Source organism: Apus apus, chromosome 4, assembly GCF_020740795.1.
Source record: "Apus apus isolate bApuApu2 chromosome 4, bApuApu2.pri.cur, whole genome shotgun sequence".
In the NCBI taxonomy this organism is placed as follows: domain Eukaryota; kingdom Metazoa; phylum Chordata; class Aves; order Apodiformes; family Apodidae; genus Apus; species Apus apus.
The window spans coordinates 46,756,014-46,775,531 of NC_067285.1; the positions used below are offsets into that span (position 1 = coordinate 46,756,014).

Here is a 19,518-nt window from a genome sequence, read left to right on the forward strand (position 1 = left end):
TATAGATAGGATTTATTTATTTTTTTTCCTGGATTTGCAGCTGTTGTGTTACTGTGCCTCTTGAGAACTCACTTTTGGGGCTTGGGGTTTTGTTTGGTTTGGTTTTTTTATTTGGCAACTTTCTGAACTACTGCACTGATTAGTGCCTAAGATGTTAGATTCTGAAAGCAGAATAGTGCAGCCAAGCTGATACTACCTTTATACAAAGTAGTTACATTAATAAAAGGTAGAAACATACCTGATTAAGGACCAGTATTCTTTTGATCTGTGGAAAAACAAATGTATTTGCAATCTTTTTAGTAATAGACCGTAAGAATTTAGTATTGACTTAACCCAAAGTGATGCTTGTGTCATTTGAGATGTATTGAGAAATGACATAAATCCTCTTATGTCAAGCCATAAGACTATTCCAATCTCCATACGGAGTTTACCTTGCAGCTTGTTTCCTTAAGAGTACTTCAGCTTTATTTCCACACTTGCTGTTGTTTCGGAAAGTTTTAAAAGGAGATTAAATTTTAAATTTTACCCTCCACTTCCAGCTCCACAATTTATAAACTAATGGAGAAGGATCATAATTCTTCAGCAATGTTGGTGCTCAAGTTGTACAATTAATATGAAATTTTTTAAAAAAGAAAATTTGCTATATGTTGCTGTGTTAAACACAGAACTAGAACTCATTACTTACTTTCTGTGAAACTTTTTTTTTTAGGTGTTATGGCAACTTGATATATTTCGACGAAGTTTAAGAGGTTTAACTGGACATGTGTGTCAGGGAGATGCCTGCATATTTTGTGCTTTAAAGGTAAATAATAATTTCTGGAATCTTTCAAAATGAGCGAAAAGTAATACAATTAATTTTTACTAAGTTCTATCCTTAACATACATATGTCTGAGTGACTCTTGAGTTATTCTTGTGTAAAGAAGCAACTTAGATTAAAGGATATTTCTAACATGTTTGTAACAGAAATAATTTATTGTGTTTAAAGAAGAAATTTTACAGTACACAAATTTTACAGTCTGCTTAAACATAGAACTTTTGTCTATTAAATGTATAATGTATTTGAAAATTTCTAGCTAGTCTCTTGAGATTTTTTTTTTTTGTTCTGTTGGTATGCATATGCTTTTCTTCTTTCCTGCAGTGTTTGAATACAGTTATTTTATCATAACTGTATTACTGCCTGGTAAGGTCTCAAGATTATTTTTTTATTAAGTAGTTGATGGTAACACTTCAGAGCTTAATTGTTCATAAATAATGAAAGGCAGGTAATGATACTGAAAAATTAATGAAGGCTGGTAACTTTTTAGTGTTTGAAAGTAAGTCAGAGCTGCATATCTGAACTAGTGCATAAAACTTGTGCTTCAAATAGTTTTGTAATTCATCTGAAGTCTGTAAACAAATGTCAAATTCTGTTAGGTTCTTGTTACTTTTACTGCACGGGTATTTGGCTGTGTGCTGGTTCATTTGGCTAAAAATCCCGATGAAAAAATTTATAGGTCGGGAGTTTTTTTAGTAGTATGCACTTTCTGCTGCCAATAAAGACACTTTTGGGATTCTAATACAGGACTGTAGAATGTATAGTCAAATACAGTAGTAGATGTAGTGATATACAGAACTGGGAATCACTCATCTGGAGGGAGCTGAAAGGGGCAGCACTGTTTGAAAATGTACTCCATTGAGGAAGTGGTTTTTGATGATGCTAAATTGTAGGCAAGGATAAGCCAAGTATTTTGGAGTTTATTCTCGGGGAGTTTCACAGTCCAAACCTTGTTACTGTTTTAGGCAAGAACTGTTTGCAGTGGCATTTATTTATCTTTCGGGAGGTGTATAACCTATGTTCTGTGTAGGTTTTTTTCAGCCAGTGTTTAACCTGATTGCAGTATGGTACAGCTGGTTTTGAATGGGTGTGTTGTCTTTTTCCCAATAGTTTTTTTCCTAGAAGGTGCCATTTTATCTCTTTGGTTAAAATGGTTCTTTTAAAAAGCCAGCAAGTTCAAGTAGGTTGAGACTAGACATATTCAGACTAATGTCCTGGGGTTTTATTTCAACCTCTTAACAAGCTCTGGATGTCACAAAACATGTTTGGACTTTCTGTTCCACTAATGTTCTGCACATGATGCTCATCATTCTCTTCTGTGTGCTGGAGCCTTGATCTTGTTAGTAAATAAAGTTCAGACCATAACTCAGGCACACCTATGTTTTCAGAGAAAATCTTTTTTGTCTGTCTTGGCATGATAGCTTTAGTTTCCTGGAGTTTTGTGGGTATAGGGATTCATGTTCATATCTGATGTGATAATACAGAGTAAACTTTATAGCCTTTCCCTTTGGATATGATGTATTACATGTGAAGATCTGGTTGCATACAGCCTTGTTCAGTGCTGCACTGTGGAAGTGCCTTTAAGCAATGCAGGGGGATGAAGTATGACAATTACTGGAATTACAATTACTGTTACACTACATACTCCTCATGACTAATCAGATCGCTGAGATCATAGCAAAAAATATTGTAGCAGCTTCAGTTTCTCAGAAACATGAAGAAGGCAGTGCTCATGGTGTGTTGCAATTGAACCTGTAAGTGATGAATCATTCTATTCTAATGGTGCACCTGTGAGCACTAGGTGCTTATTTCTTTTTCAAGTTAAACATGCCACTTGCTGTACCTTAATACCCTCTCTCTTCCTGTTGTTCTTGGGGCTCCAGGACAAAGTGAGACAGGTTTTGCATTATTTTAAGTCACCTTCCAAAGGAATACACTGACTTCAGCTGCTTCATAAGACTGCTGTAATTTAGGACTTGAAATGTTCCTTATTCTTTCAAGTATCTGTCCTCGAGGGATTGGTTACTCCCATGATGCATCTTCTTGTGGGATTTATCTAAATGGCTTTCTGTACCTGAGTATTTTGCATTGGCTGGACTGCCATGTCTTGATTTGGATACATTCCCAAGAATACTGATAAGAAGTGTTATTGCTGCATGTTCTGAAATTTATTAGAATGGAATTAGTTATTGTTTAAACAGTATATTTGTGGTATTTATAACTCCCTGGCCAGTAGCCTAGGTACTGAGCTCAAAACATTGTGGTTAACTCATTTGGAAGTGTCTGTCCTCAGTCATTATGTACAGTACTGGTTTTGCCTTGGCTTTTTAGAGATACTGGTTGAGTGATTTGGTTTGTTCTGTGTTCAGAACCTGGGGCGTTTTGATTTTCACGCAGCGTATATGTTGGATGAGGATGCATTTCAGTAACTTGTTTGTGAGTTGTGTTGGTGCTTTTTTTTTTTGTGGTCTTGGGCCATTTTAACCCTTCTGACTTGTTCACCAGTAAAGGTGGATATTTTATCTACAAACCTATAGGTTTGTCTTTAATCCTATAAGCTAAAAGTATAGCAAATACATTATGGTTTACTTCAGTTCAATCCATTATTTTTGTCTTTTGGCAGCATTCTGAGAGTTAAATAAGCTCTTTTCTTCTCTGGATAACACTGGGAAGGGACTTTGACTATGCAAGCCACTAAAATGAGCATATATATCTGCATAACTGCTTTATCTGTACTTCTTTTATTTTAGATATATGTGTGAGGCTTTTGCATACCAAAAATTACCTGGAAGCCAAAATGAGAAGGGGTAAAAGTTTTCAAAGCAGAGTTGACTTGTGTCAGCAGATCTGTTAATGCAAACATTCAAAACTAAGTTTTTGAGATACTGACTGAGATTTTTACCAATAGTCCTTGCTTTTTGTTATGTGAGGGAAGTTTAAATATTTGACACACACCCTGGAATGCATCAGGGTTAAAAGACCACTTTCTGTTAGCACTGCAACTTCACTACTCTGTTGTGTCTTTGCCCTCTGTCAAACAATTTTTTTTTTTTAACCATAGGAAGCCTATGTGAAGAATGCAAATCCTTACTTATATTTTACATGGCCTCTCCTGATTTGCTTTGTCTTTATTATCTTCATTTTTCTTTAAAGCTTGACTTAGAATTCTTGACAGTGGATTACACATTTTAATATCTGCAAAAGTTTTCTCATTCATTTAATAGCTTTTAACTTTAAGTTCTTTCAGAATCAACCTCCCTTACTTGCTAAATTATGAGGTCACTTGCATATGTTGCTCTGTCAAAAATAAAAGTAGTAGCCAATTATCTCTTCTGGGAAATGAATGAAAAATTAAGTGCAATCCAATACCATGTTCTAGAACTGCAGATGTTTACCTGTTCTCTTGTATTGTGTGCACTGGTTCAGTAAAAAGCTGATTTAATAGGAAAGATATCAATATTCTGTCTAATTTATGGGAGGTTTTTTTGCATATCTGTAATTTTAATAGATATGCTCCTGTCTGAAGTGGAAACGTAAATGTTGCATTATTTAATGAATGATGGGTGCTAAACTAGTTCAAGTGGTACTACATTATGCCCTAGGAAATACACACTATCTGTGAAGATGAGATATATGCATGACCTGCTATTCCAGTGGTCGAATTAAAAAAGCTGCATAATTACAGACCAGGGCTTGTATTACATCTGGGAGCTAAAGTCAAGCACTTGCATTTTTCTCTACTACTTTGTTATTTTTCTGCTAGATCAAAGTTCACTGTTGGTAGCACAACTGCTTATAATGGAATGAGTAACAGAACATGGAACCTAAGCAATTTTGAGAGAAAACAATAATTTCTGAAGTTGCATAGCTGTATAAATATTTTATGTATTTGCTGTTTAGGTGTGCTGGATGAGAACTGAGGTATTTGTGTAGAACCATAGTGCCTAGTCAAATGACTAATCAAGTTAAATAATCGTCTGTTTTCCTAGGCAATATTTTCACAATTTCAACACAGTCGAGAAAAAGCACTCCCATCGGATAATATGAGACATGCCCTGGCGGAAAGTTTTAAGGATGAACAGCGCTTCCAGCTTGGATTCATGGATGATGCAGCAGAATGCTTTGTAAGTTATTGGTGTGATGGTTTAGCAGAATTATGTTAGTTTTGGGGATGCCGAGTCTGCCTGTTGTTTTGGTAGCTCCAGGCTCAAAGGTGGGGTATCAGTGACATGTTACTAGTGACTTTATTTATGCCAGTTTAGAGGAACAGACACATTGAGTGGGGTGGAGTAATCTTGCATCTGCTCCTTACTGTGTTCCCTAGCTCAGGCAGAGGGATTTGTGAAACGTTACTACAGGAGGTTGGTGAGAATGATGAACTCTCAATCACTCCATAAAGTTTTTGCATGGAGAGAAGGATTATTGTCTCAGAAAAGAGGCACTTACAGATTTGAATATATGTTCTGTTCCTCCAAGTGTTCTCTCATCAGCTATTGAAATATATTCTGTTAAAATGAGCCAGCTCATTACTAAAGTCTTCTGCAGAAGATATTTTCATTTTCTTATCCAAGGGTGAACAAATACTTGAAGATTGTGACTGTTGCTGCCATGTGTCTCATTGAAAAATGTGAGCCATTACTGCACCATAAAAGGTGACTCAAAATTGCACAGAACACTGATAAAGAAGCCTTTCTAAGACATCCTCCTGTATTAGACAATGAAAATTGTTCACCATTTAAAAAAAAATAAATCAGTATTAACCTTTAGACACAGATCTGAGGGACAGAAAATGTGGTTGCTACTTTGATTATTTTCAGTTTTGAACATCCTTTGGTAGCATCCACAAATACTTACCTGCTAGATGCATTTTCACATACACAGGAAAATTCAATGGAGAACTCCTGAAAGTGGGTGTTTGAGATCTTGCAGTCAAATTAAAGGTTTGCAGTAATGAAAGATAATCTTTCATTAGTACTCTTATCTAATCAAAATACATTTGGAACCCTGAAGTAATGAGCTCTTTGAATGATCTACCTGAAGAAAATTCTACCTGAAGATTCTCTTCTTACCACTTCCCTTAGTATTTTTGGCAAAAAAGGAAAAAATGGCCATAGTGATTCAGGGGCCAAGCTGATGACAATCAAAATACTTTTTTCTTTTCTTTTAAGGTAAAAAGTGATACCTGGGATGGGATCAGGCATATGCTGTTTGTGAGATTTTTCCAGGCTTCTGTCCATGGTACTTGTGGCATTGGTGCTTGTGCTGAATGTGATCAGGTGATCAGATTGATATGCAGAGAAAACATAAAATTTAAGAAGAAATGAGACAGAGGCCTGATCCAAAAAATATTTTTGTCATTGCAGTGACATTAATGCCATGTGTCACTGTAAGAACAGATTTTAAATTTTTTCCTGAAGATTAACTTCCTCCAAAGGAGAGTGCAGTCTGGAAGAGCAGTTGGGTAACTGTTGTCTACTGCTGTTTTGTTAATGTTTGGAAATCTTGAAACGAAGAGAATTGCCATCCACTGGTTTGTAAATGGGGACAGAATAAATTACACAATAAATTTGTAAGTGGACTACTTGGAGCCAAGGGGAGCAGTTGGAGTATTAAAATGTAATGTTGCTTGTATATTCTGACTTCATCATTTCATATTTGCATTTTTATTTCTATTCAGGAAAATATCCTTGAGAGGATCCATTTTCACCTAGTGCCAAACAGTGAAACAGATATGTGCACCTCCAAATCCTGTATTTCTCATCAGAAGTTTGCTATGACTCTGTATGAACAGGTCAGACATTTATTTGATTGCTTTGACAAATAATTTGTTTCCACTCTCCTGAGTAAATAAAAGTGTTTTGTTTTTTTTTAGTGTGTGTGTCGCAGTTGTGGAGCATCATCAGACCCGTTGCCTTTTACGGAGTTTGTGCGTTACATTTCTACCACAGCCCTTTGGTAAGAGCTTCTACTCCTGTATCTCATTTCTCTACATACACTCTTTCAATAATAAGCAAAGCATGCCAGGGAAATGCTGTGTTAAAAATGAATGTGTATTCTTTTGTTAAAAAGTTTTTGAGATACTGTCCAAAAGTATAATTGGATTTCAAAAGCAAGATGTAGAGAGAGCTTGACAGAGTGTATTGATTGCTAGTGTTTTATCTCTGTACCTTTTCTTTTTAGTGATAAGATATAGTTCATTGACAGTTGACTAAAATCTATTAACTCTTAAGAAGAGCAGTACACGGTTATTTCCATTTATTTTTTACAGTAACGAAGTAGAAAGAATGATGGAGAGGCATGAACGTCTCAAGCCAGAAATGTTTGCAGAATTGCTGCAGGCAGCAAATACTACTGATGACTACAGGAACTGTCCTGTAAGTAAACAAAGATGTCAAAGTACTTTGATATACACGGGAGAGCTTTTTAGGATATTAAATCAGGCTGAAGTATTCCCCTAAAAGTTGGATTACCTGTGGCCACTTCAGCACAGTCTAGCCTGGGATAAAAAAGTCCTTAAATTTATATCTTATTGCTCCAGTTGTAGATAAACATGGTAGTGTAAGTGCAAGTGGCCTGTTTAGAAAGTCGAGTTATTAGGTCAGTGTTTTATTCTTCACTTCATGTTCAATGTAGAGCTAGGTGGTTTTAATTAGTTGGAGCAGGTTTTAGTTCATATATACTGACAGCTTGACAGCATTGTATTCTATTGGAGTAACATTGTGATTCTATTGACAAAATAGTCTCCTTTACCTTGTTCTACTTAATTCCTGTCTTCCTTAAATGGTTCTGTGTAAATACTGTTAATTTAGGAACCATAGGAAAGTACACAAGAGCATATAGGCCTAAGCTTAAATTATTAAATGGAGGGGGATCAAAAAAGAAACTGTGTTGGTGACTTGAATATTTGCAGAAACTCCTGGTTTAAGATGGTGATTGGATGTAGAAATTTAGCTGTACTCTTCATCAGAGTGCTTTTATGTTGAAGAATTTTATTCTTAAATTGTTTGAAACAAACACCATAATTAAATTTGAGAATTAGAAGAAGCTGTAGAGTTGTTTTGTTGCATTATTTCTTGTCTAGTAACTCAACTTTCAACTTTGGACTTCCATTTTTTAGTGGAATGTTTTCCCTCACATCACTCTTCTGTTTTGTTTTTCCTTTTTCTAGAGTAACTGTGGTCAAAAAATAAAAATTCGTCGTGTTCTTATGAATTGTCCTGAGATTGTCACGATCGGTTTAGTCTGGGATTCAGAACACTCTGACCTGACAGAAGAGGTTATGCGGAATTTGGCAACACAACTTTACCTTCCTGGGGTATCTGATCTAAATCTTGCTATTTGCTTATCCTAGAATTTAGTTTTGGATGTATTTATGTCTTAATTTTACGTTTATAATGTGCTACTTGATACTGTTTCTGTGAGAGGAAAACATATAACCATTTTTACAGCTCTTTTATAGGGTTACAGATGAAAATGCCAAAAATAGTGAACTCTTCCTTGTGGGAATGATTTGCTACACAAGTCGACATTACTGTGCCTTTGCCTTTCACACCAAGAGTTGCAAATGGGTGTTGTTTGATGATGCTAATGTAAAAGAGGTAAATATTGTTTTTACTGCTACCAAATTAAATAATCTTTACTTCTCTAGGATGCATTCTTCTGATACTAAACTTGAAACAGGTTAAATATCTTTATTTTTAAAAAATCTTGAGTTTTGTAAATCAGGTTTTACAAGTGAATTTTAGAATTTGCAGTTCTCCCTTACCAGTGCTGAATGTTTCAGAATGTTAATGCGGTTCTCTTCTGTTGAATTTGTACTTACTTTCATAAAAAAGACCTCATTACTGGCAGTTGTATTCATAGTGTTGGTGTTCGGGTTGTTATCCCATGTAATACAGGTTCTAGCTTTTTGCCACAATTTACATAAACTCACATGCCAAAATGCTGAATCTTAGTGTACCTTTGGAACTAGGCATTTGGTATCTGTTGCTTAATAAATTATTCTTTCCATAGTTGGGTTCAGTTCTGTTGATAAAGTTCTGGGGTTTTATTTTGGTTTGGTTTTTTTCTCAGATTGGAACAAAATGGAAAGATGTGGTCTCCAGATGCATTCGATGTCATTTCCAGCCATTGTTGCTATTTTATGCCAACCCAGATGGCACAGCTGTATCTCCAGAGGATGCTCCAAAGCAAATTATTCACTGGTCTCAATGCAAAGCAGCAGGAGGACATGGGGAAGACCTGGGTTATAAAGGAGAAGGTAATGGATTAGTTGCTTTGTTCTTAAATACTTTTATAAATAATTATCGAAGTGGTCTCAAAAGAGAAGAGGTTAGTGTGTATATTCAATATTAGAACTGTTTTGTGTCTAAGGGAATACAAACTGGGACTCAATGATAATGGGGAAAAAAGATTTTCTATTGTAGATTATTCATAACTACTTTACATGTAACTTCAGTAGTTGCAAGATAAAATTGTATATGTGGATGTTCTTTTGTGTGTATTGATACATTTAAAAGACCTTTAAAAGTGCTATAAAAAGGTACTTTAAAGCTTCATACAAATGTGGAAGCATATTTGGAGCATGTGTATTTATATGCATACACACACACACTGAACACAATTCAGAAATTAGGGAAAAATACAGGAAACATTCTCCAAGATCTGGAGAGCGTGGGCCTCAATATGTAAGAATCCAGTCTTTCTGTTCTGTAGTTTGTCCTGCTGTCTTGTGGTTTCGTTTTGGGTTTTTTGGTGTTTTTTTTCCAAATATTAAACATAATATACAAATAAATTAAAGGCAAATTGAATTTGACATGTTTCTCTTTACGTAATCAGTAGCAGTAGAACATTGCTTCAGGGAAAAAAGAATTGAGGACCCTATTCCACTACTGTCCACCACTATACATATGGCTGTATTTATTATATTACAGAACTTATTGCCTAGGATATTGAAAAGTGGGGTGGGCTTTTTGTGAGGTTTTTCTTTCGTTCATTTGTTTTAATCTGCAATTAAAAAGTTTCCCTATTTTTTAACTTAGATGTTGGAAACTTAAATTTAGGAAGCCTTTCATTTCTAAAGATAGATGTTATTTTTTAGGATTTGAAAAGCATTCTGCTCCTAAATCAGACCACATAAAAGAGAATGGAATTGGAGACCCTGTGAATCAAAGGACTAATAAAAAACTTCAGCCAGATAATTCAGCATTCAGTAGAAGCCATATTCAAGCTAGTGGTGGTAGAGGTCCAGGTATGTATGAATTCTGTCATTGATTTGAAAGAATCTTGAATAACAGCTAATGGTTAAGTAATATCTGCCATGACATGTTAACTTTTCTGGAGAACTGTAAATGCATTTTTTTTTTTAATTACCCCTCATTATTCCTGCACAAAAATGGCTCCTGAGGCCTTGATACATTCCTCAGACAGTATCTTGCCTTCCAATTATATTATTGGTTAAGAAAAACTTGAAGTTGATTGATCTTTCGGAGCATGTGGTGTAGTTCTGTGTATCATTGGCTATTTGAGGAACACTGCCAACAGTAAGTACCATGACGTGGAGCATTATTTGTAGTTCTGTATATTAATGGACTTTGTTATATTTGGAAAAAATAGCAAAAAAAGTTTTCTTATGTGTTTAAAAATCCATTCTATCTGTATGTTAGGGCTCCAAGCAAATCAAGCTATAAGAAGTCAGACTATGCAGTGACTTTTGCACTATCTGGCAGTGCCTTTGCTCTGAACTCCCTTCTCAGGCAGAGAGATGCTGCCTTCTCTTGATGTCTTTCTCCTCTTTCTTTTTGTTGAGTTCCTAGACTTTTTAGAACTGAGGATGCTCAGCTCAGTAACTCTTTTTATTGGAGTGATGACTCAAAAGAAGTCAGTATATACTTTTTCAGAAATAGAAGGATTTGTTTTCATAAATAGTGACTCCACTGTTTTAATAGAAGTAAACCTTCACATTTAGATGACATTAAACTTAAATTCATTTTTCCAGTATAATTTGTAAAATTTGATGTAATTAGTATATGCATTGAAAATGGCTTGAGCATTGAGTTTTAATAAGAGGTGTTTTGCAAGCCATGCTTGGTATAATGCTCCATTGGTTATTTTCATTAGTTCAATCTAGTGGACTCCTTGGACATAGCTATACATTTTATCTATGCTATGCATCTCATTTTCTGAATCTGTACTGTGCAGTTCGTTAGTCTTTTTAAGTTAAAAACTAAATGTTATGGTACATAAGTATATGTGTGTTTTGATAATGAATAAGTTTTGTCAAAGATCATTACTAAAGAAGTATCTTTTGCAGCCAAGTTAGGGTACAGCGATCAAAAAGACAGGCTAAAGGACATATCCAGAGAGTGTGCTCAGAAAGCTGCTGATATGAAAAGCTTCTCATCTTTACGAAAAGATGCAGACAGAGGCCTAAGAAAAGAGTCTGGGAGACAAAGAGGTAAGTTTTTTAAATGACCAGTGGATCAATGGATTAAATAGCTTTTAGCACCAATACTAGCTGTGCAGATTTTATTTCTCCTTTTAAGAGAACACACTGTAAGAGTAGAGTTTCCCGGTTTTCTGAAATGTGCACTGAGTTTGAAATAGTGTAAGAAACATAAGTACTGTAAAAATATCAGTTAAATGTTAATGAGGACTTTAATGGAGCTTTTTTTTTTTTTTCTCTTACAAGATTTGATCGGGGAAGATCGTCCCAATATGAAGTTGGGGTCTCCTCCAGTTGGAAACGGAGTTAAACACTGTGCTGACCCACGCATATACAGCAGCCAGGGAAGGGGCTGCAATAAGCATGACAATGCACCTCAGCAAGCAAAGCTTTCTGTGCAGGTGCTTGCATCAAATAAAACAGAAGCTTTTCCTTCTGGGGAGAAACCAGTGATCAGGACCCGGACTGATGTTGTCACTGGCTATGATACAGATGCCAGTCAAGACTCCCGGGACAAAGCAAGTAGCAGCAGCAGCAGAAGCAGAAGTAAAGGCTGGAAACCTATGCGAGAGACACTAAACGTAGACAGCATTTTCAGTGAGACTGAGAAAAAACAGCATAGCCCAAAGCACAAGGCAAATCTGAACAGTAAATCTAAGCATGAAAAGGAGCGAAGCTTTAACCATTGGCCAAAAGAGAACCAAATCCAGAAAGGTTTAATGACTATATATGAAGATGAAACAAAACAGGATACAGGAAGTCGAAGTTCACTGGATTCAGAGGGAAAAGGGAATGCTGAAAAAAGCAAAGGATTTACAGAGAGAAAAATCCATGGTGATAACTGGCAAATTCAGAGGACGGAATCTGGCTATGAAAGCAGTGATCATATCAGCAATGGATCTGCAAATCCAGATTCACCTGTTATTGAAGGAATCAATCCAGCAGATGTCAAGAATGCTAAAGAAAGTGCTTCCTGCAGGTAATGCTAATCCTCTTAAAACTTGCGTAGATGGTATTTACAGAAAAATAAGTTGTTCTAATGTTCAAGTGTTGTTTTGAAAAAAAAAGAAACTAACCAAGAAAACAGGCTTTGGAACTTTATGCACTTGTGGTCAGTTATGTAGAAAGCTAGCAACATATCTAGAAAAGGGGGTACAGAGAATCAAGTGTTAAGTTTAACTTCGCTCTCGGGCTGCAACACCAGTTCTGTTTGGAAGGCACTGAACCAAGTTTATATGGTGCTGAGCCAGAACTGCTAAGCCCAGCTGAGGGGCAGGGTGTGTTAATTTGAAATAATTGCTACACTTCTTTAGTGACAAGTTTTTTTAGACTGTGGGTAACTTGCTGTCTGTAATGGAATAGAAGTGTCTATATAAATCATATTTGTCACAGTTGAACAGACAGGCCTCTGACAAGGAGATGGGAGTGGCAGTAGGTGAATCTCTTACACTGTTACTAGTCATTGTTCAAAAATGTAGTTTTCTAGAACTCCTCAGGTGTATTTAGTGAGCATTTGATAATTGATTGACCTGTTTGAAAGAAATCTTTGCTAAAAACTGTAAAATTACTAAAACTGGTCAAAAATGTGGTTAGTAGCCAAATTTTATTAAACTTGCTAAAAATTTGTGTATGTTAGTAGCAAGTGTGTTACCAAGAGACATTGTGGAGTCATAACCCAGGTCCTGGGCAACCTGATGTAATAGACCCTGCTTGAGCAAGGGGGCTTGGACTAGATGGGCTGAGGAATGTATTTATTTCAGACATGGGTGATACTGATGATAAATTGGAAAATATATACTACCACGTGGATAGTGTTCTTTTGCTGCACCAAAGTGTAGGTTAAAACCTACAAATAAATGGAATTTGTTGACCAATTTGAAAATCCCTACAGAAAACAGGTATTCAAAGCAGTCATGCTTTCTTAATAATTTCTGTTAATAAGCATTTTTAATTTTTTTATAAAATTATTTAGTTTACAATGAGAAAAAAAGCAGTTGGTAGTTCTTTCTCACAGGTGACACATCACTTTCCTATTGTTGATAACTTCGGGAGCCAGCTGTCTTTATTAAGCAGGGCTGTTGTGACATTAAGATAAAGAAAATTTACTTTTTATGTGCTGTATATTGAGCATCCTGCTGCTGTACTCTAGAGTAAGGCTGGGATGAGTGGGCATCCAATCGCCAGAACAAACTGGAACTCCAGCCTCACAAACTGTGTAATGTGTCTGTATTAAAGGATTCATCCTAAATTTATCTGCATCAGCACAGCCTGACACATTAAAAGTATTAGTAGGGGTGGCACTTTAACTTAGGTATCTTCTATAACTGTGTATGTTAGTGAGAAAAGGTGACAGTGATGATAACAGGAGTCAGTTTCACATAGGCAAAGCTTTTAGACTTGTGTACTTTCAAAGCAGTAAAGTTTGTGAACATATATCAACAGTTTAAGCCTTCTAATTACACTTATGCTTCTTTTACAGTGAACAGACCTCGTCAACCAAAAAAGCTGACAGTGTGTTACATCCAGTATCCCAGCAGAACAGAAACTTTTATGGTAAGAACTTTTAACATGTATAAAATAAGTTTTATAAAAATAATTTAGATGTACCAAAATTTTAATACTAACTTACTAATATCACATGAGGTATGGACACATTGCTGATTGGCCTTTTGCATTTTTTTTTATTTTGCTGCAGAAGTTAATGTTGTGATATTTCATAAAATTGAAAAAATTATATGCAATTTATCATTGCTTTTTTATTAAAAGCCATAACCAAATATTTCAAAATTAGACAAGTTGGATATCAGGTAGCTGTATTTAGGTGGATTAGAAGAAAATTGGCATAGAGTTTGTGGCTGTTTTGGCCTAGATGTTAGGGGCTTCTATATACTTTTTCAGTAGTGAGCTTTATTGCCAACTCATCATAACCATGTACTCTGTGTTTTTAAATTGGTAAAAAATATAAATCTGTTTTGTGGGCTTTCTTACCTTTACAGTGAATTCTGAATTTTGTTCTTGTTCATGTTTTTAACCATTTCAGGGAGTTAGACTGATGAATAAAGATGGAAAATGTTCATATTCCTTCTTGGTAGATTTTGATGGAAATATGATGGAGCAGTAGTTCAATAACAGTGTCACTTTTTGGGGAGGCATTTAAACCTTTCTGTTCCACAAACCACCTTCATTTATTCAGTTTCTTGGCTTTGGTGCAGTGCAGATGTACAGCATAAATGGATTCCTATGTATGGGCCATGATACATGGGTTCTCAGATAGAGGGGCTGGGTTTCTTTCAGTGCTTCACCGTCCTCTGAAGAAAGTTGTTTTGGAGTGGTAGCAGCAGTAGTTCCCTACTTCTGTGCTAAGTCATGAATATGTGTGGTGGGAGTTTACCTGTTCCTTCCATCTCCTTTCAGACGGCAGCGGTAGGGCTGGGCTCTGTGCTGTCAGGAAAAAGCATGATATGTCTCCCAAACAGTTGTTTCACGTGACCTCTAGTACCAAAATAACAGCCTAGGTGATTTTTCTGTAGCACTTGGATCTGTTTTAAATATGGTATTTTGGAAGGCCACAGCTTCTTTATAAATTGTTAGATAATCTGCATACAATTATTCTTTTTGCAGCAGTCCTCCTCTGCTGGTGTTTCCTTGTGAATCATTTTCCTCATGGATTGATAGAACAGTTTGTCCTTCTTTGTGCTTGTCATATGCCACTCCCTCTTCAGGAAGCAGTCAAGGTGTAACTGCCTCTGGCTGGTGTAGGTTCTCTGTACAAGAACTGAAAATGCTGTTCTCCACCAGTATTAGTGATTTTACCAAGGCCTGTAGTGATATGACAAGGGGCAATGGTTTTAAACTGAAAGAGGGCAGATTTATATTGGAGATAAGGGATTTATTTGTTGGGGTGTTTTTTGTTGTTGGTTTGTTGTTTGTTTTTTTTGGGGGGGTGTTTGGTTGTTTTTCTTGTTGTTGTTGTTATTTGGTTTGTTGTTTTGGAGGTTTTTTTACAAGGAGAGTGGTGAGACACTGCCACAGGTTGTCCAAAGAAGTTACGGCTGCCCCATCCCTGAAAGTGTCAAGGCCAAGTTGGATGGAACAACCTGGTCTAGTGAAAGGTGTCCTTGCCCAGGGCAAGGAGTTGGGCTTGGATGATCATAATGGTACCTCCCAAGCCATTTTATCATTTGCTGAATCTGTGATTTTTTGATTACTCTGTGCTGGCATAAAACCTCCAGCATAATTCATTTTCACTGGTCTTAATTGGTGCTTTCTTTTTAATCTAATGGAGAAATTATTAACAGTAACTCTCCATTTTTGTTGCACAGATTCTGCTTTGAGAGCGTATGTCTCAGTTTAGTGTTTGTTTTTTAGCAAAGGTGCATGTGGCTTCCCTGCCTCCCTCAGGCCCCCAAATGAAAAATAAAAAAAAGAGAAAAATCATGGTGCTTTTGTTAATTCCCTGTGTTTCTCCCAGAAGCATTCCTACGAGTTTTCTTGGTGGATACTAAGGAAGACTTTTGTCAAATGTCTGGGTGTACCATGGCACCTTTTGTTTTCCTTCAAGATATGAAGCAATATCAGGAAGAAACACTTATAATGAGGAACTCTGCTTCCTTTTACATACTAATATGTCTGTTGGGTTTTTATAAAGCTGATAAATGCCTTGGCATATAAGTACTATAGGTCAGCACGAGGCCAGCCAAAATCATTATCTGTTGTTGCTGGAACAATTGAATCGTGCTTGTACAAAGAAGTGCAATAAATATTAAGCCACTTCCCCAGGAAATGTTGGATTCTTACAGATATCATACTTCTTTTCAAATAATATGTAGTATAGTTTCTTCTAAAACTTAAACTGGGGATGGGGGGAATTACCATGCTATTTTTTTCTTTTCTGCCAGTGTTCCAAATTATATTTTCATTTTAGAAAGAATACTAATCTGGTGTTTGTTTATTCTGTCTACAACAAACCCCAAAATTGATGTTGCATGGAATACAAATACCTGTTTTTGCATTACACTTATTCTGCTTTAATTCTGTACTATATTTACCATACCAATAGAAAAAAAAAAACCACACTTGGATAGCAAAAAAGAAAAACACTAGTGAAAAATAAAGGACTCTGGAGTAAAAAATATGTGGGTTCAAACAATGTTTTTGAGCTTAGGACTGAGTAGTCTCTGGAGGGAGCCATGTACTGTACTTAAAGCTTTCAACATGCATCATACATTTTCTTTAAAAAAGTGTAGTGACTGCAGATGATCTTAGAGTTATCATAAAACATGGATTATAAGTTCCCATCTATTCAAGAGTTATTCTGAGTAGCTAACTTTTGAATAGTTTCATAACAAAAAATGTGTATATATACTAAATCAAATGTGAAGTTCTTACATGCGTGCATATTTTGGAAAATAATACTTTTAGTGGAAATTATTAGTGGACTGAAAAGATTTGAAGAATTTTATCATTTCAGATTTGTGTAGGGTTAAAGATTTAAAAGCTTTTTTGTTGTCTGAAAGGTACGTCAAGACATCTCTAGCAAGGACAATAGTGATAATTTACAGTTATTGGTTGTATTACCTTGTTTTATATCTCTGAATATTATGAACAAGGTAAGAATTGGTAGGTAAATACCAAATGGACTCCCAGAAAATAGTACTTAAAGAAATAAACAGTCCTTTCTGACAGAGGAATGGAATGTGAGAAATTTTTGTTAGTCTTTCATGGCAACTTGAAAACAAAAAAAATCTGTGGGTGGTTTTTTTGTGTGGTAACTTCTGTAACTTCTTATGGAAATAACGTTGGACATCTAATTGTGCCCACCATTTGTATAACTGTACTTTTCCAGTTCCTCATTTTTAACTGGAGCTGAATAAGGCTACTGTTCAGCAGTTGAGGAATTCTGTCCCTGACTTACAAAAATAAACTTATTGTTAGAGCATTATAAAGATAGTAACATTGGATCATGCAGTGGTTATGTAGATCAAATGGCTGCCTCTTTCCCTGGTAGGAGGCAGTAGATAACTGCAGTGCTGAAGCACATGACCCACAAGGCCAATCCCTAGTTTGTCTGCTTAAATTTTGGCAGGAAAATGTGGACATTAAGGAAGCAGATATAGTATCCTTAATTTATATTAATGATCATGTTACTGAAGTTTGAACTTGATGAACTGTGGAGACTGATTTCTTTGTTGTTGTTGTTTATAAAGAGCATGTGATATAAACAGTGTGAGGGCAAAATTTCCAACCTCACATTCTTCAACTTGAAGAGCAATGATTAAATTTCTTAGAAGTTGAAAATGGATTTTTAATGGATTTTTTTAGTGGATTTTCAGGGCAGTCTGCATGCTAGCTACAGATACTAATTTTAAGTCATAAGGGAGTTTTAGTGGCTTTCATGCCTACCTTCCCCAATTTCTAATGCACAGATGTTTTCATGAAATTGCCACTCCTGACTATTTCAGGAGTTGGGAGGATTAATTAAAAAGAATAGTAAATTAAATCCTAAAAGTCCTGTCTTCTAGATGCCTCCCCTCCAGCTCAGAGCACTTCATTCTTCAACTAACCTGTCAGCAGAATAGCACTGTGATTAAAATTTGACAGGTGTTTGATGGCCTTGTATTTAAGATGCAGTATTAAAAGCTGTCTGTTCAGTGATCTCAAAAAGGTTGTACTTTGAATCAATGCTTTAAATTAATAATTTCTTCCCATTTAAAATAAATGCAAGGCAGTGTTTGTAATATTACAAATCCAGAGACTTTCCCATTAATAATTATTCACTTCAATAGCATGAGACAAATCCAAATGAAATCTAGAATAATTCTGAAGCTCTGTTGAGTATGTAAAGAAGAATCCAAATTGTCTTTGTTTATTTGTCACTTGAGAAAATCCCACAAACAAACCATAATTCTGAAAAAGAAAATTCTTCATCTTAGGAAAGCCATATATTTATAGTAATAATGTAAAATATTGTGCTATACTTAAGAAAATCCAGTTACCCTTATGGTGCAGTCAGTGTATATGACTGTCATGTTTGAAGAACTGAGTAGTGAGTTAGAGCATGCAGCTATTTAATTTACTTACCTTGAAACAGAAACAAATAAATGATTTTCCAGAGTGTCTTTAAATGATAGATTAACGTTTTTCATTTAATTAAAAAAAAAAACAAGAACAAAAAACCCAAACTCTAAACTTTCAAGATTTCCAAATGTAGTCGAGCAACCCATGAAGATTGAAATGTAAAGCACTCTCACATTTGTAATTCACTTCATTAGTGTGAGAAGTTTGCAATTTAAATTAGATAATGCAAAGGTTCAGTACTGGGTTTTAAAACAAAGACCTAAAACTTATTGAGAGCAGATGAGAATGAACGGAGGGTAATAGCTGGTCATCTTTGACTGTTGCTTCATTTCAGAGCTTACTAAAATTCTCACACACATGCAAGTACACACAGCCCCACCCTCAAAAAAACAACAGTGAAAATATTTGCAACAGAATGTTACTCCAAAAGGACAGTTTCTTGGATGTAAGGATTTTTTTTTTTCTGAAAGTGGTCACTTTTTTAAAAAATAATATTCTATTTTAGAGAAGTTATAGGATGTTTACCTTCTTGACTAGCACTATGTTGTTGTTCTGCATTTCCAAAGCTTCAGGTAAGTTTGTCTCTTCTTCTTCTGTATTCTCCTGAATACAGAAAAATGTCTGGGTTCAGAGGGAGGAATTGCCACAGCATTTGTTACAAAAAGTATTACACCTTCAGTTTTTATTGGCTATTTAAAATGAGTTGGAAAAAACAGGTAATCAAAAGTACAGGAAACACGCAGCTAAAACACATTAGAAGGAAATCTAATTTAATGTGGGAATTTTTTTTATATATTTTTTTTGTTTTTTCCAGAAATCGGGCTTTGGAGATTTTTGCAGGTGTGCTGTGTGGGTGGGTGGAGACAGTACAGGAGAACTTGTCTGTCCGACCTGTTGACTAATAGAATGGCTGTTAATGTTTGGAAAATCTTTGATTGTCTCTTCAGATGTGAAAATAGATGTTAATGAATCTTAAAAGCAGACTGCTTTGTATGTTAGAAAACAGTTATATTTCATTTATTGGTAAGCTTCTTATGACCCATTGATAAGGATGTCAATCTCCCGCAGAGCACAGTGCTTGTGTGCCCCGTATTTAGGTTTGCAAAGAACTTAGAGCCAAAATTCCCAACTGAGTCTGCGTCTGGTTTTAACCATGCATGGGTATCCTGTCAGCAGAAGAGA

At 35.7% G+C, this 19,518-nt stretch overlaps 1 protein-coding gene across 3 annotated transcripts in view; it reads left to right on the forward strand.

Moving 5' to 3' along the window:
- The window catches only part of USP53 (ubiquitin specific peptidase 53), a 37,521-nt gene that overhangs the window by 11,146 nt on the left and 6,857 nt on the right, over positions 1 to 19,518 (forward strand). For all 3 annotated transcript variants that reach the window (XM_051618483.1, XM_051618482.1, XM_051618484.1), the window contains exons 3-14: positions 710 to 802; positions 4,805 to 4,939; positions 6,493 to 6,606; positions 6,688 to 6,770; positions 7,084 to 7,189; positions 7,984 to 8,130; positions 8,264 to 8,413; positions 8,889 to 9,075; positions 9,916 to 10,065; positions 11,128 to 11,271; positions 11,506 to 12,238; positions 13,739 to 13,812. In XM_051618483.1, coding sequence (XP_051474443.1) covers positions 710 to 802; positions 4,805 to 4,939; positions 6,493 to 6,606; positions 6,688 to 6,770; positions 7,084 to 7,189; positions 7,984 to 8,130; positions 8,264 to 8,413; positions 8,889 to 9,075; positions 9,916 to 10,065; positions 11,128 to 11,271; positions 11,506 to 12,238; positions 13,739 to 13,812 — 2,116 coding nt within the window. The remainder of the gene's footprint in view (positions 1 to 709; positions 803 to 4,804; positions 4,940 to 6,492; positions 6,607 to 6,687; positions 6,771 to 7,083; positions 7,190 to 7,983; positions 8,131 to 8,263; positions 8,414 to 8,888; positions 9,076 to 9,915; positions 10,066 to 11,127; positions 11,272 to 11,505; positions 12,239 to 13,738; positions 13,813 to 19,518) is intronic.